The sequence below is a fragment of the Rhagoletis pomonella genome, unplaced genomic scaffold, assembly GCF_013731165.1.
Source record: "Rhagoletis pomonella isolate Grant_MI unplaced genomic scaffold, Rhpom_1.0 Rhpom_scaffold_00003, whole genome shotgun sequence".
NCBI lineage: Eukaryota > Metazoa > Arthropoda > Insecta > Diptera > Tephritidae > Rhagoletis > Rhagoletis pomonella.
Window position 1 is genome coordinate 51,901,749 of NW_023458557.1, and position 18,417 is coordinate 51,920,165.

General features: G+C 34.4%; 2 protein-coding genes across 4 annotated transcripts in view; both read left to right on the forward strand.

Annotated features, from left to right (window-relative positions):
• The window catches only part of LOC118735290 (breast cancer anti-estrogen resistance protein 3 homolog), a 264,639-nt gene that overhangs the window by 217,689 nt on the left and 28,533 nt on the right, over nt 1-18,417 (forward strand). The gene's annotated exons all lie outside the window — the stretch shown is intronic.
• LOC118735291 (beta-galactosidase) overlaps nt 6,375-18,417 on the forward strand; it is a 44,674-nt gene continuing 32,631 nt past the window's right edge. Inside the window, exons 1-2 of the mRNA XM_036464956.1 lie at nt 6,375-6,501; nt 8,759-8,925. Coding sequence (XP_036320849.1) covers nt 6,421-6,501; nt 8,759-8,925 — 248 coding nt within the window. The 5' untranslated portion in view covers nt 6,375-6,420. The remainder of the gene's footprint in view (nt 6,502-8,758; nt 8,926-18,417) is intronic.

Below are 18,417 nucleotides of genomic sequence, written 5' to 3' on the forward strand. Positions count from 1 at the left end.
TGGATTTACACCAGAACAAACTAAGAATCGCAGCTGGGTCCTACCTAGTGACAGTACGCACTCCACTCGATTATTTCTGTCGCCGCGCACGCATCAAATTTGAAATTTCTGTTATTTAAAATAATTTCAATACTTGTAATTTTGCTATTTTTATTATAACCCAGCAATAGTAGCTACATATGTACATACAAACATAATGGAATTTTCCGTTAATGGTTGGTTAGCTTTGCTACCTAGCTTCCCTAATACTTGAAAAATAAATATTCAAATTTCCATGCTAATCTACCAATATGCAATGGAAAACTTTTTTAATTAAAAATTACTAAAACAAAAAAAATGTGCATACCTATTTTAGTGTAAATATTTTATAAACCTTTGCTTGTGGTCTAAAAATACTTGATAAAGGGGTACTCAAAAACCGAAAAACTACGAAATACCCACATCCAAACATACATCTACCTAGATGTATATGTATGTATTAGGGATGTTGCGAATGTGGAATTTTAGACATCCGCGGATGCGAATGCGGATGCGAATATCTAACAGCTAACATCCGCAGATGCGGATGTCAAGTATTTTTAAGAAACAATTAGAATCTAGCATAATGGCGAGATCGTTGTTTAAACGGCGCTTACAAGCCAAACCAGATGTGTCAGTTTTTCTAAAGCTTTTTAAAAAGAATTCGACATTCTCATTCCTTTGGCTGTTTCAGAATTTGGGGAATCTGTAACTTCATCAGCGGTTTTCGATTTTAGTTTTTGTAAGTAATTTTTAATACTTTCTTCTGCGACTGGTTTGAACAATTTGTGCTTCTAGCGAGCTAAATATGTAGGTGGATATGGAAAATGAATTACTATTTTCCAGGAAAGAAAATTTTGAACAAAGTTCTGTTTTCAAAGTTGTGGCTGTCAGCCGAATCGCATCAGAACATTGTTATTTTTTAAAAAAGCACCTCGTTTTTTTATAAGCATTTGAATCTCAGATAGTTACGTAATTCTTATCTTATTATTGTTATTGACTTTAAATAGCAAAGAAGGGACAGTTTTACTACAAAATTTCTTAGCCAAAGATCCAAGGTATATACCTACGAAAAAACTATTGCCCGACAATTAAACAAAATTACTGTTCTTTAAATTTTTGCTAGAAATAAATTCCCCAAAGAGCCCCATTTGCAATTATTGAAACGAATATATGTAACACCAAAAGCAAATAACGAAAATTTGGTTAAGAATTACAGTGCACACTTTCTTCTTTTGTGTGTAGTAGGTTTTTTAAGATTGGTAAAAAAAAATCATAATAAAGAAGAAACCAATACAGGTATTTAAAGAAGAGAAAACAAAAAATATTGTTAAAAATACTATGTTCTCTTTGACTTACGTCAAAGCTCAAGTAGAAGTTGGAACTTGTATGACTGCACGTTGATAGCTCGGTTATATAGCTTAAGAAATAATATGTTTAATGACATTTTCATCAAAGTTGATAAATATGACATTTGACCAGTTTTGTTACACAATACTCTTACGACCACAGGCAAAAGCATTGGCTACTATTTGCCATTTTGTTTGCCATATATACGTTTTATCGGTGAACTTGCACAACATTCGCATCCGCAAAAGGTCCGCATTGACTATTGCGAATGTGAATGTTAAAATTAATGCGGAAGCTCCGCGGTTGCGAATGCGAATATTCGCAGCAGCCCTGGTATGTATGTACATAGGTGCATATGCATTCCGCGATAACCAGTGCATCGCATCATCATTCACTCGAAACCTAACAAACACTTACCATGAAATTGATAGACAAAATTTAATTATTTTTAACTGTCAAAATTGAGTGCGTACGATTGAACCTACATTTATCTATTATAGGCTGCAACTAACTCTCTTGGTCCACTAGTAATGTACATAAATAATATGTACATTAGGGTGATCCAAAAATGCATGTGAAAAAGTAATGTCGGAATTTTTATGCCCACCCCAAAGGATTGTTCTATATCGAAAAAATATACCCCTATTTTACAACGCTTTTATCAACTTGCAATGTTGTGTGTCCAGACACCATCTTTGCTGTAAAACCTTTGCTTTGAAAAGTTCCTATAAAAATTCTAATGCATAGGGCGACATCCACCTCTACAGTTGAGACGTAGATGTCGCCCTATGCCCTACGTACGCTACAGCGGAAATGGACAACACGCCAATTCTTTAAATCTGCAATGGTCAGAGAGAGCTTTTACTCTGCATGCGCCTATAAAAAAATTTATAGAAAGCTTAAAAGAGCTTTGCCTGCGGGCAAGGTAGTGCCCAGCATTGCTTTAAATGAAATTAATTGGTGCTCGTATGTATGTACATACATATGCACGATTGAGAGAATACAAGGGTTGCGCCGATCTCGAACCGCTATTCCTCTCTTAAAGAATTTGACAGAATCGTTGTTTGCGTGACGTCACACTGGTGCAACTTGTTTACGTATTCCTTGCAACATTTTTGCTTCTTCTTCCATTCTTGCTCACGTTTTGGCATTTCTCTCTCGCAATTGCACCAGTGTGACGTCACACAAAAGTTATTCTCAAAAATCCTCTCTGATCGGCGCAATCTTGTATTCTATCATTCTTGATACATATGCATATGCATGTGTGTGCATCAATCTATTAATATCGTTGAATTATTTTAATATCTATTGCAAAATTGTATACAGAAAATACTAACAAGTAGAAAATAAATAATATAATAAAAAACTGTTTAATTTACGTGGTTTTATAAATGGACTACAAAGTAACTTTTGATTTTGAAATTTTAGAAAAAGTCATTATAAACAATTTATGAGATTGAAAATGAAAAGCGTGGGGCGCATGCATATGGGTAATATATTAGCAGCAAGAGCTGGTACCGCCCGAAAATATTACAGTACAGATATATCAATAAAACCGTACAAAAGAAAAGGAACACATACATACACTGAGGGAAATAATGCATAGTAAAAATTAATACTTTATATTTGATTATCGTTTAAAAATGTTCGTATTTAAAAATTATATTTTCATACAAAATTTATTACGCACGTATTTGACTGTTCACATCTGAGTATATATATGAGTGCACAAGCATGCAGAGCGCCGCTCTGAGAGCGATGACAACACACACATCCATACATAGTACATGTTTATACGTACAAATCGCGTGCTGTGGTGTTGATGGATATTCAACATTTGAAAGCAAATTTATATGTGTGGGTGTAGCTGAGTGCGCAAAGATGCTTGCCAGAAGTTGTTGATATCCGGAGATGGTCAGGTTCGAATTCCACTGCAGGCAACATCAAAAGTAATTTTTTTTTTTAGTTTTTCTCTTGATTATTCACTTCACGGATGCTTTTTCAGTACGAACGCGGCCATTTTAATATAAGCGTAATTGAATTGAATATTTACCAATCTACAGTACTTTCGTTGACGTTTATGGTAAGACCAATTACGTTTCTATTTGATTTTAATATTTTTCCCCCTCAGTGTACGTTTATAAATAAACATATACACAACACATACACAAAAACGGCACTCACGTTCACAATACATACAAGGGATGTTGCGAATATTTACATTCGCATTCGTTATGCGAATGACTCGCATCATTTTACACATTCGCATTCGACATTCGCATTCGCATCAAACGATACGAGTGTTTTGCGAATGCGAATGTGTACATGGGCAGAGTGTCCACTCTAATGTTGTTGAAATGGCTTTAAGTCTGTCTAACCAGGGTGCGGGCAATAATCGGCTTTTAGCTTCAGGCGCTAAACGGTTAAGTAGTATATCAAGCAACATTGATGGGCCTTTAACAAGTACTGCTGAAAGTCGTATAAGCAACTTAGAAATAATTTTAGATTCCTCCAGCGCAAGCAAAGGCTCGGATGTAAAATCTGGAGACATTAAAAAACGTGAAATAAAATTGGAGGCCTATCTTAAGGAAATACAGGCTCATCTCAGTGAAAATCCTCTCGATTGGAGACATTAAAAAATGTGAAATAAAATTGGAGGCCTATCTTAAGGAAAAACAGGCTCATCTCAGTGAAAATCCTCTCGATTGGTGGAAAACTAAACAAAAATACGACAAATTGACAAAGTTATAAAAACAATGACTTAACATTTGCATTTGGATTCTTCTCTTCTTATTTTTTGGCGCTGTAACCGCCTAAACGATTTTGGCCGAGTTCAGCAAAGCACGCCAGTCGTTTCTGCTCTGTGCCAACTGACGCCAAGTGAAGCCAAGTCCTTCTCCACCTGATCTTTCCATCGCAGTTGTGGCCTCCCTCTTCCTCTGCTACCACCAGCGGGTTCCGAGATGAATACTTTCAGAGCTCCATTTTGCATCTGCATTTGCATTCGCATTCCGAAAATTCGCGAATGTGAAAAATATGGCATTCGAAACATCCCTAATACATACACAAAAACTGCCTCGTTTTGATTTCGGAATGCTTACACATTGGGAAGTTAGCTTACTGCCAATATAGAAGTATTACATACATGGGCGCATGTAATAGACTTAAATTGATATGAAAAGTATTATATGTGTGTACCTACATATGTATGTGGGTATATGAATAACGGTCGCTTAAAATGGATCTCAAATTTTGTACAACGCTTTTATCAATGTGCAATAGGAGTGTACTCGTACGCCCAACTATCTAAAGTTTTAGAAAACTTTTACTGGTTTTGCGTTCTCGTACCCAAAAAACTTGCAAAGTAGGGGAAATTGAGAGAGCAAAATGTGAAAGAGAGCTGCAAATTTCTGCTGGAAAAATTTTTCCCAGCTAAAACTTGCAAGTAAGAAAATCAGCTGATCACAAACGCATGTTTGTAAATAAACAAAAGAAAATATGGCCTTTTTGAGTTATTTATTGCAAATTTTATTATTAATGCATACAGCTAAAAAGTGCATAAATTTAATAAGCACAACCTTTGTTGAGTTTATTTTTCGTTAATTTGCTATTAATCTCCAGTTTGTTTACTTTAGTGTGTGCTGACTATTTTTGCTGTATGGCATTTTTCGTTTGTACCATAATTTTCCTTTAAATATACCAAAATAGATTTAAATGAAGCATGCTGAAATGTTTTTTTTTTTTCTGAAGTTTTCGGTTTTGGTAGGTTGATTGTTGAAATGAAAATTTTATAATTTTAAACCTACTCTATAACATTTTTTTGGATCAATGATGGGTGTTTGGAGGAGATACTCTTGTTTTTAATGCGTCACCATGTGATATCACAAATAATTATGAGAAAAATAACTTATTCATTCCGGTATAATTAATTTGTATTTTGAAAAGGTTTTTCTTATCGAAAACTATTCAATTGTATAAAATTCCAAATCGGGGGAAAATGTACCAAACAGAAAATAAATTGCCAAATTAATCACCAGTGGCAACTGTGCAAGTGATCAGCTGTTTCGAAGGTTGCAAGTTTTTGCAAATTTTGCGTTCTCGTACTTCTGTTGATATTTCGTCTCTTTAAGAGCGAATTCTGCTAAATTCTCAGAACTTTTGCTGCTGGAGAATTTTGTCCTCTCAATACGGGTACACACCTAATGTTGTGTGTCCAGACAGCTATAAAAGCTGTGTTCGGAAGGTTCCTATTAGGTCTAGATATCAACCTCGTTGGTTCGAGAGGCAGATGTCGCCCTTTGCACTACGTACGCTACAGCGGAAATGTACAACACCCCATTTCTTTAAATGAAATTAATTGGTGCTCGTATGTATGTACATACATACACACATACTTATGTATATGCATGTGTGTGCACCAATCTATTAATATCGTTGAATTATTTTAATATCTATTGCAAAATTGTATACAGACAAGACTAAAAAGTAGAAAATAAATAATATAAAACGAACTTTTTAATATACAACGCTTTTATAAATGGACTAAAATGTAGAAAATAATACATAATTCTCAGACCCATAGAATTTGTTTTGATAACTTTTGATTTGATACATACGAGCACCAATTAATTTCATTTAAAGAAATGGGGTGTTGTACATTTCCGCTGTAGCGTACGTAGTGCAAAGGGCGACATCTGCCTCTCGAACCAGTCGTTATTCCCATATAAAATATATAGAAAACTTTGAGCGTTTTGAGCGACCTCTAAATATCTTTTGATTGCAAAATAAAAAAGATATGGTTATATTTTTTCGATATAGAAAAATCCTAGAGGGTGAAAGCATCAAAATTCCGACTAATTTTGAGTCACCCTAATGTGCACACGTCTCCGAGTGGACACTCCATAACATAAATTTTTTTATTTATTTATCTACATACATGCAATATGTTCGTACTAAGTACGAATATAAATAAATTACTTCTAGGCGATGCTGAACTTAGTTTGCTCATGGCGACTAACCAGTGCAATTGCCAGTTGTGTTTAAGAAGCGATAATGAGCGCATTGAAAAATAAACTTGTAACGAGATTGATTCTTGTTTGTTTGCTGGTCAGCTTGGACTCCTGTTGGGCAAAAGTGAGTTTATATGTTTGATATTGAATAAAGTACAATAAATAAAAAATATGGTAAAATAAAATAAGGAATTAAAATGAAAAATAACTAGAACTAAGTGAAATTATCATTGATTTGATTTAAATACAAAAATTAAATTGTATTAAAGTGCAATATACACATATATACATACTAGGGATGTTAATTTTTCGGCTTTTCCGATTCCGGGATTTTCGGGATGGCGTTGTCACAATCCCGAAATTAGTCCCGGAATTTGGATATTCATTACTTTTCAACAACTTGAATCGAAAAAATTGCTTCTATATTTTTTGAGAAGCTCTCCTACCATGAAATAAATAATAATAAATGGGTTTGAAACCAACTTTTTTATTTAAAGTGGCGTTTTTATTTTTTTTCTCTGACCGCAGGATTTATTTTGAAGGACTCTGTAATTTATAAGATATTATTAATACCATAAATTGTTAAAAAAAAATCAATGCAATGTAGAATAAAAATATTTAGAATTTAAAAAATTAAAATTTTTTGGATTCACAAGGACGAATAGGTAATTTTTAATCTGACAAAGTTAGAAGAACGTAACTCGGGGATGTTATCGAGTTTATATAAGCCCTTAACATATAATTTTTTCAAAAACAAATGAATGGTCGCCGCGAATAACGTTGTAAGCGACATAATTTTCAGGAATGGAAAAAAAACGTCTTTGACAACGCACATAATCATTTGATTTAGTTTTCCATTTTTCGGTACAGCAGTCTCCAAGAGACTTGCCCGTGAATTAAAATTTATATCCATATATCGCACACCGTCTTTAAAAGAGTCGGAGCTCAAAATTTTGAATTTTTGAGATTATGCGCTAAAAATTTTCACAGAGCGTTTATTTACCTTTCAGCAAAACCTGGAGCAAATTTTTGTATACAATTTGTTACAAAAAACCTAAGGTAAAGTCGCCCTTGCCCATATAATTATCATGTGCTAAGAAAATAGTTTTTCGCCTTTTCTGACAAACGTATTATTTTGAGTTGTGACTCTTTTGAAGACGGTGTGCGATATATCTTTCAAGTCAAAAAAAGATTTATAAAATTTTAATGATGGAAAAACGCTTTATATCCAAATCCCAATGGATGATAACACGTTTTTCCAGTAAGCCTAACATCTTTGCTGGTGGCGCTTACAACCTTTTTCGACAAATGAATGTAATAAATGTAACAATAAGGTTTCTTTGATTGTTCATCATAGGTCATTTTATAAAAAATGGAGAAATGCTTTTGAATAGTCTCCAATATGAAGCTTGACCTGTGAAGAGAACAAGCGCACTTGAAGCGCAATTTGGGGAATAAAAAACCAAAATTGATATTAACACAGCTCCTTCACTTACAACGTTTTTCCACATGGCCGTTTCTGGTAATTTTTTATCATACCCTTTCCCATTTCTTCCTGAATATTCTTCCCCACTATTTATTAGCCTCTTATTTTTCATATCATTCCATTTTTCGAAATGTACTTTACGTGTTTTACCATTATTGCACATTTGCATTACGCTGGTTAATTCTAAATTGGCCATGGTCACCTGCACTTAAAACGTTTTTCCACTCACTACTTACGTTGGAGCGTAGGTTAATGTCCGAAAACTGATGGAAAATGAGAAATTTCGCGACCTTATGATACGCGAGAGTATTTTTAACGGTAATCTGCGAAAAAACTAGTTTTGAGTAAATTGGCGCTTAAAACGTTATTCGATACAATTTTAAAATGACAATTTCAATATTTACCAGCCCTTCTGCACCAGAAACTTGAACCTGTTTAAATTCTACAGGATTTCCGCATTAATTTCATACCCATACTTCTTCTCTAAGCACATTTCTCTGAATTTTTTAAAATCATTTTTAAATTACTGACGTCAGAGTGAAAAACTAAAAACGCAATTTCACTATATTTGGCCCATGGTTTCGCGAATATATTGATAGTTGTGTTTAAAATTTACTATCGCGCGGTGTTGTATGTCTAATGAGCTAGACATTAATAAAAAAAGAATATAGGCAATACTGGCCAAGAAAAGGAGTTTATATTATTGTCATCGGTGCAAATTACAAATCTCGAAAATCCCGTGATTACTCGCCAAGAATCCCGGGATTTTCGAGACCTTAAAAAGTCCGGGATCCCGGGATTAACATTCCTAATACATACATATGTACATATGCATGTAAATATGTAAGTGCGTACGTAAGCAAAAATTAATATTCTTCTCGAATGCCATTTTTAGCACTCAAACCGCACCTTCACTATAGACCATGAAGCTAATACTTTTTTAATGGATGGCAAACCGTTTCGTTATGTCTCAGGGTCGTTTCACTATTTTCGCGCTTTGCCACAGGTATGGGAAGAACGCTTAAAAACAATGCAGGCGGCAGGCTTAAATGCCATAGATACGTGAGTACTAGAATTAAATATTTATTTATTGTTGTATGTACTTTTGTTTACAAGTTTGATGAACTGGACTTCAATTGGAATTATGATATTGAACAGTTGATAAAGATTATTAATGCAACGATGTGTATGGAAATAACCACATCTATACCTATCTATGAATATATAAAATGAGTGGGATGGAATTAAGACCGCGTGAATTAAGGCCGCCTTCATATTTCTTCGGCGGCCTAATTTCAAAGCAGCAAAAAACACGATTACCACAGAAGCTAGAATGGAATCGAATTAGGCGAAGAGAATCGCTTATATTTTCTCTTCAAGAAGGCACTATTTTAACGTAGGCATGTCATTGGCTGTAAGGCCTTACCCGAAGAATTACCTACGAACGAAAGCAGAACGCATGGATAAACAGAATCCAGAGAAGCGAACAAAGAATGCCTTACAGAGAAACTAATGAGGAATACCTAGATCGGCTCTCTCTACACTACCGGTAGTTAGAGCCAATTTGCAGGATGACTTTTCACCCTGGGTGGAAAGTCATGCGTGTCGAGCTTGTAGGCAAGAAGTGTAGCGAAGTCAGCGGGGTAGGCAAGCACGCACGGTGAGCGAAATCGAGGGGTTTTTTTGACGTTTCGCTTTTATCGAGTTGACTTTTTCGTATTTTTGCTTTGAGTTCGCGATTCGCTCCGCTTTAAAAAAAGAGGACGAAAGAGTTGACCAAAGAAAATTTGACGCTTACATGTCAAAAATACACAAGAAACGCCGCAAAGAAAAAGTCATCGTGTAAATGCACGAGGATTTTCGAAGACTTTTTTAAAAGGTAACGTGCCAAAAACGCAGGGTGAAAAGTCGTTGTGTTAATTGGCTCTTACTAAAATAGTCACTTGCGCCCTCTTTCATAGTTTTTCAATATTCTGCTTCTGACTGGTTCGACTCTGCACTACCATGTGTACTACCACGGGTTAATAGAGTAGCTACTTACCTAGGAGTCAGTTCAGTAGCGGTTCAAAAGTAGCGATTGACTCCAACAGTACTGGAGGAATCTTACTTAAAAATCGGTATGTACATACAAACATTTTTAATTAAACTTAAAATTGTACTTCCTCACTCATCAAAGCAAAACATGATTTTTATTCGATGGAATTTCCCACAGAAAGTAACGGTAGAAAAGAATTTTTGGTTATTCATTAGGGGTATTCACGATCCGATGTACACCGTCTAGCATGGTGCATTGATAGCATAAATAGCATCATTGTTGTTGTTTCATGTGTTCAAACCATGCTAGGCAGTATGCATCGGATCGTGAAAACCCCTATTCTATTTTTCAGCTGGTGTACCTTGCATTCCCCATAATGAACCAAAGCAGCGAAATTAATAAAATATTGTCGAATATTCTGCTATGCATTACCGGCAATACCTAAAAGAAGCGAACAAATTAGAAGACATTATAAGGCAATGCGTTCTAGAACACGTTATCACTAAAAGCGATTACCGATTTTTTGGTGAGCAGCGATAGCCGGAATTGCACTGATAAGGGTTATTTTTTCTAAGAGTGGCCGAAGGCCGCCAATGGGGAAAGATTTTCTTCGTAAAAATACTGTGGATGGCGTAACCCGAGTCTACATTTTTTTGCCTAAATGCCAATTTAACGCCATTGTCTAAAAAGGGGTCAGAAAGGATAAGGGCAACTTTTCTTAAAGTTTGGATAGTTCTCTTACTAGGTTTTATGGTATTTTAAAATTTTGCAGGTGATGTTTTTTCGCTGTACAGGTGAATTTTACGAAAACGACTTAGTGTCTTTCACAGCGGCGACGACTGTATTAAAATTGTTTTGGAAGGTAATAGGTGTTTTTACAATGCTTTTATCATCTTGCAATTTTGTGTGTCCAGACACCATTTTTGCTATAAAACATTTACTATGCAAAGTTCCTATACAAAATCTAGTGCATAAGGCGACATCTACCTCTACGGTTGGGAGGTAGATGGCGCCCTATGCACTACGTACGCTACATTACGCCATTTCTTTAAATCAACGTTGGGGAGAGAGCTTTTACTCTGCATGCGCCTATAAAAAAATTTATAGAAAGCTTAAAAGAGCTTTGCCCGCGGGCAAGTCAGTGCCCAGCAGTGCTTTAAATGAAATTAATTGGTGCTCGTATGTATGTACATACATATGCATATGCATGTATGTGCATCAATCGATTAATATCGTTGAATTATTTTAATATCTATTGCAAAATTTTATACAGACAATACTAACAAGTAGAAAATAAATAAAATAAAAAAACTTTTTAATATGCGCGGTTTTATAAATGGACAGGATGGAAAAAGTAACTTTTGATTTTGAAATTTTAGGAAAAATCATTATAAACAATCTGTGAGACTGAAAATGAAGTGTGGGGCGCATGCGTATATGTAATACTCCTAAAAAGGCAGTAAGAGCTAGTACCGTCCGAAAATATTACAGTACAGATATATCAATAAAAGCGTACAAAAGAAAAGGAACACATACGTTTATAAATAAAAATATACACAACACATACAGAATATGAAAAATAAAAATATGCCTTATAAAATATAATGAAAACCTCCGCCAGTTTGTTTCGCACTTCACTTAAGGCTTTCTATTTCATCGTTAATCTTTGTACAATCTATAAAGCACAGGGAAAGTTTTGCCCAGGATCGTGTTGCACGCTGAGTTTCCAATTCCTCTGAAAGAGAACAATAAACCCCCTGCAGCGCAGTGGTTCAAAACTGGCAATTAGTGTTCGTAATTCACTGGAGCCTTCATTTTTCACTTAATTTGATTATTTTTTTTTTTATGAAAGCTTACAATATTTTCAAGAGACCAGTTGAGCCTGATTTGTGAATTTTTATTTGATTATATTAATTTGTTTAGTGCAAAATGCAGAAAAAGTAGCAATTTTGAAGAAAATGTATGCAAAAACTAGTTGAAAACAATTGTATGGTTTTCCCAAAATGAAAAAGCTACACAAAAAAATTTTAATGTTACAAAAAATGTTCATCAACATAAATATTTTTTTTTTGTTTTAATAAAAATTGGTTGAAAAATTAAGGCTCCGGTGAATTATGGACATTCAATTGCAATTTTGAACCACTGTGTGCTGGCTTTGCCGTGCAGTATGAATTTTGGTAAACGCATTTGGTAGCAAAGGATGGCGAAGTCCTTGTAAAGGATTTGGCTTCATTTTTCGCTACATCAGGGGAACTTGTACAATAATATAATTAACTGGTAAATATTTGATTTAAATTACGATATGGGTAAGGTAATTTTATCATACAAGTTGTATGTACGTATTCCCAAATCATTTTGAAAAAAAGTCCTTTATTTTACGATGGTTAATATGGTCACCGTAGACATAGTCGTCGCTTCTGTGGTTTCCAAAGAAATTATTGCATAGCACTACAAAACACTTCCATGCACGTTGTTCTACTGAGCTTACCTTATTCAAAAAGTTCACTTCGCTCATAATTTTACGAATTTGAGGTCCTATGAAAATACCTAACATTCATAAAAGGGGATAAAACCGATGAAAAAGTACTAGACGAGAGAATAAAAAATTAATACCTCCTTTTATTTTGGCTTAACTTAACTGTGGGAACCCCACTTAAAGATGACAAAAAGCGCTGCTATTTACAACCAATTTTTATATAATTAGAGGTATTCTTGGAGTCTTGCAAAGCCCTTGCACGGTGCATGAATTGCACGAAAAAAAGACCGGTTTTCTTATGGGACAGCTATGCAAACCGTGCAATCCGTACTCCGTTCAAGGGCATTGCAAGACTGTGAGAATACCCCTATATATTCAAATATCCTTGGTTTAAATGAAGTGGTGGCAGGACAACATTTTCAGCTTTAACCAATGGGACGTTTAGAACGGCCTATTTAATGCGGCTCTCGGGATGGCCATACTTTGCGATCATAGGAAACGTTAAATTAAAAACAAAACTGTCAAGCAAAAATTTTTGAGTTCTATAGCCAAAAATAATATTTTTGAAAAAAAAATTTGTTTTCATAAAAAATGTAATAACTCAGTAAACTTTCATTAGATTTTTGAAAACAAACACTCGTTTTTTCGCTATTAAATTTAATTTTACAATGAATATAGGACTAGTGGTGTTGTTATAAAATTTAAAAAGGCGAAAAAAGTTGAAAAAACATGTTTTTGCTGGGTAAATACTGTGTGTATTATCTTAAGGTTTCTTTATTCACATATATATCGTTCATAAGGTCCAAGTTTCTTCTTTTTAAACCCAGCAAAAAACCGAAATTCGGTTCATAATGAACTAAGTTACAGGCTTATAAGTGAGCAAGAGTACGAAAACCCGGTTTTTTAACGGTAAATTAAGATTTTGGGGGTGTTTGGTAAATTTCATATTTCGATTCTTGTTTTACTCGTATACCTACCAGAATACATAACTTCCCACGTATTTTTTAGTGTCGCACAGTGTAATCATCAACAATTTAAACTTTTGAATCAGATTTTTTAGAGTTTTTTGAGTATCGAGGTAAGATTTTTAAAATTTGAACGACAAAGCAAAAAATAAAACAATTTTTTAAAATGCTAAAAAGAAAAATGAGTTGCGCATTTGGGAGCTGCAAAAATACAAAATACCACTGCAAGGAAGACGGTACAACATTTTCTAAATTTACAGCGCTGCGCTTCCTTTTGTGAATTTGATATTTAAATCTAAAGTTAAAAGAGAACAAAACTAAATATGAAGCTGAGAAATATTACATCTTAATGGGTTTGTTGAATTAATTAAATAAAAACATTTAATATTGTCAACGCAACATACATACATATAGATTAAACAGAAGACTAAAATATTTACACCCATTAACTGTGAAAGAAATTCCTAATTCCTTAATTTATTTTTAAATATTAACAATATGGTGACGCTGCTATCAACATGAACAAATTATTAAACTAATGCCAGATAAAACGCTTGCTTCGCTTTGCGTGACAGATTCGCTTTGACGGATAGGATTAATTGTATGAAAATGCACAAAGCATGCCCCATAGATCGTTGCAGCTGCAGCGCGAGACGAAAATATAGCCAATCAGCCGGTGTAATATTTATTTTGTTTCAAGTAAAAAAGCTGTACAAAATTGTTTTCTTGGCGTTAATTGTGACATACCTTTTGCGTTTGGCGCTTTGCTGGCAAAGTTATAAATGTCTCGCAAAGCCACAAAGTTTTATCTGGCATCAGCTTTAAGCTTCAAAAATCCCAGTATCCGTCAAAAATTCGGTTATTGAAACTACCTTCTTTTTATATAATTAGCACCAGCTTCTTAAAATTTACACCATAAGCCATAATCAAAAATTTTACATATGAGAAATAAACCCATACGGTCTTATTTCAATACAAAAAACAAGTAGTTCTGTTCGCTATGCAAAAGCCAGTAAAAATTACACAGCAGTGTTGCCGTTTTAGCCCTTTGGTGGCTAGATTTAGCTACCACATAGTTTTTTTCGCCACATAAATTTAAAATTGTCCCTAGCCCTTTGGAGAATTTATTCATACTTGGCATGAAAAAGTTGTATATGCTTAATTTGATCTCATTTCTTTTTTCATTTATGTAAGAGATGAAAGAAAGACTGATATATGGGGCATTTCACCTCAAGTGACCCAACATTTGAAATCGATGTCTTCCGATCGAGATGAAATTTGCACCAAGGTTAGTCCTAATAAATAGTAGTTATGACACAAAATTTCAATGGGATCGGTCAAACACACTCCGAGTTGGAGGGTCTAGAATTTTGACATTTTGGTCAAACGGCCATTTTTTCGGATCCATATAACTAATTACCTATTGTATTTAGAAAATTTTTTTCAGGAATGTTTTCGATAGATTTCTCTTCAGTCTTTACAGATTTTATTTTTTTTAATTAAAATAAATTTTTTTTAAATTTTTTTTTTAAATAAAAAATAATTTTTATGTTTTTTTCAAAAAGGGGTATTTTTTTTGCTCAAAAGAAAGCTTAGGTATTTTTCTTTAGGAGCTTTGTGGTCGCTTAGTGGGATGCGACTTGTTTATCAATCAAAATTAGCGTTTAGTAACTCGAAACAGCGGTTTTTTTAATTTTTAATATATGACCTATTGTTTTATTTTTTAGTATTATTGTGTAAGTGTTTCTTAAACCTGAAAATAAAACTTATATGAGAAAGTATATACAATTACCTTTCCAACGGTATATAATATGCCTAACCAAAGTTTCATACCCTCGATACTGCAATTCCCGTAGTTAAGGATGACTAAGATTTTTCGTAGTCTAACACACCAGGTACTCGATTTTGTGCATCCAAACACTTTATTAATAGCTTTGCAGAATTTTGAGTATTAGATTTACATACCTACTAGCACAATATTTGAAAAATATGAAGAAGATGGGATTTCGCGGTAGTTAAGGATGATTAAGATTTTTCTTTGTACCTAACCACAGCAGATTCGTCCAAACCATTTCTCAATAGATATGCATACCTACTCGCGCAACCTATAAGTAGCTATAATAAATCAGCTATGGTTTATGAAGGCAGTGAATGGTCATTCTGAACACCACTTTTTTAGAAACAGCGTTAAAATAAAGACTAAATAGCACAGTCATAATTAATATTTTCAATGGCTATGGCTCATAAAAAGGCTAAGCTTGATAAAGAAATGTTTGCTTCTTTTTGCTTTAATCCCTTCAACAAAAAAAAACACGTAAAGAGCTCAGCAAATTGAAGGAATTACCGACTTCGAAAACTAATGAGCCTTGTGAAGACGTTATTCTAGATAGAGACCATATTGATTCTGAGAATGATGGACCGAATTTCCGATGACGATGATTCCAACTTTACTGAAGAAAATATGACTTCAAGGGATGAGTGCCAAAACCAATACCACAAGGATGCAGTAAAAGTCCTTGAGCAAATAAAAGAAAAGTACAAAACTTCAACTAGTAGAGCAGAAAAAATTCAACTTCTCACGCTTGCTCCACCGACATGGAGTCGCGCAAAAACAATGGCTGAGTTTGGAACATCAGAAAGAAAAGCCAGGATTGCCAAAAAATTAGTTGCAGAGCATGGCATACTCACACTCCCAAACCCAAAGAAAGGAAAACCTTTAGAGTGCAAAACTGAAGCTCTAGTGACTCAGTTTTATAAGCGCGACGATATGGGTCGCCTGATGCCAGGGATGAAAGACTGGGTGTCTGTACGAATTGACGGTAAGAAAGTTCAAATGCAGAAGATGATAATTCTCTGCAACCTGAATGAGCTATTCGCGAGCTTTCAATCCGAACACGAGGATATCAAAACTGGATTCACAAAATTTACCCAGCTCAGGCCAAAACATTGCGTCTTGGCAGGAAGCAGCGGAGCTCATAAGGCTGATTCACATACAACTTTCTTCGCTTTGCTTGATAGTTCTTTGCTTTGACATATAAGATCGATGTAGGCATATGCATGAGTATGCTCACATAAAAAACGTTTGAAGCAAAGCAAAACGAAGCAAAATCTTGGGCAACTCTCAACTTTTGCCCGCTTTGGGAATCAGCTGTCTACATGTATCTTTTCTCATGCGCTTGCATTTGCATTTAATGATAAAAATTGGGTAAATAGGAATTATTATTACTATTGTTAATGCATATTATTATATTGTTATCTATTTTACAGATAAAAAATATGGAGGAAAAGGAGAACGCAAAAGCTGTCAAAGCGTTTATTGTAGCATACCTTCTACATTTCACGCTTTGTTCTCAGAGTTTGAACTGTCAAGCAAAGCGATCAAAGTCTTATGTAAATGGCCCTATACAGTATGCGATTGCATTTATCATGAAAATGTGAAGCTGATGTTGAAGGAAATCAACTTGAATTATTTAACAAATGATTCGCCGGAAGATTTAAACAGTTACCGTGATTGCCTTAAATTGACAATGTGTCCTAATGTATCAACTTCTTGCCACTTGGGTGAATGCTCCAGTTGCCCGGGAACTACGTTCATCAAAGAGAATTTGATCAAGTCTTTTGACCGAGAATTTGTGGAGGAGGTCAAATTTGAATCTTGGCTGCAGTATGAAAGGTGCACATTGAAAACAATTATCTTAAGTGTGGACGATTTTGTGGAAGAAATTTGTACCGGATTGGTAAACTTGAGAACCCATGACTTTCTAGTCAAGGAGCAGCGGTCATTCTTCGAAAATTTGAAGATACATTTGCAGGCAGGTGAATTCGTTATTTCATACGATTTCGCAGAAAACTATAAATATATTATCCAGGATGCCATACAAGCATTCCAATTCAATAACGACCAAGCAACTATATTTACAATAGTTATTTACTACATGAAAGATGGAGAACTGGAACATAAAAGTATGGCACTCATATCCGACGATTTGAAGCATGACGCCGTTGATGTTTATGAGTACCAAAGGATAATACTAAATTATCTAAAATCCAAATTCACAGTGGCGAAGGTATACTACGTTTCGGATGGAGCTCGTCAGCATTTTAAAAACAAAAGTAGCTTCCCAAATCTTATGGCTCATGAAACAGATTTCTATACACCAGCTGAGTGGCATTTTCATCCTACTGCTCATGGTAAAGGAGCATGTGATGGTATAGGAGCAAATATCAAAAGAAATGCAGCGAAGTATAGCCTCCAATGCTCTCATCAAGCTCGTATCATAGATCCGATAGCTTTATTCCGATGGGCAAAGAATTATTGTAAAGAAACTGAAATAATGCTTAGTAGCAAAGATGATCATGCGGAAACTGCGATATCACTGAAGAGCAGATTTGATGATGCAGTAACAATCGATGGTACCGCTCAATATCATGCTTTCATACCGATTGGCGGTGGAAGGCTCAAGTTAAAGAAGTTTTCTTCCTCTACCCAATGTGATTTCTTTCACAAAGAAAGGTGGAAAATAAGTTGGATGGAAGAAGGCTGGCTATTGGAAAATTAACTATCTTGTATACTTTTTATGTATTTATTTATTAAATTATATATTAAAAACTATTCTAAATAAATAAAAATATTCAAAATTTTCACCAATTCTATAGAAAAACAGTTATTTTATTCCAGAGGTGTACATATTGTGGGTATTATAGTGTAGAGGGTATGAAACTTTAGTTGCTTGTTAAATGGCGTTGGAAAGGTAATTTCATCTAATTTTTTATATAAGTTTTATTTTCAGGTTTCAGAAACACTTGGGTCATATATTAAAAATTAAAAAAACGCTGTTTCGAGTTACTAAATGCTCATTTTAATAGATAAACAAGTCGCATCCCACTAAGCGACCTCAAAACTCTTAAAGAAAAATACCTAAGCTTTCTTTTGAGCAAAAAAGAAACAGTCTTAGTCATCCTTAAATACCCGAAAATCCCATATTTTCTCACTGATAAACAAAAAATTTTCAGGTAAAAGTGTCACCGTTTTTGAAATATTTACATTTTTTCGAATTTAAAAAAAATCGTGCCTTTTC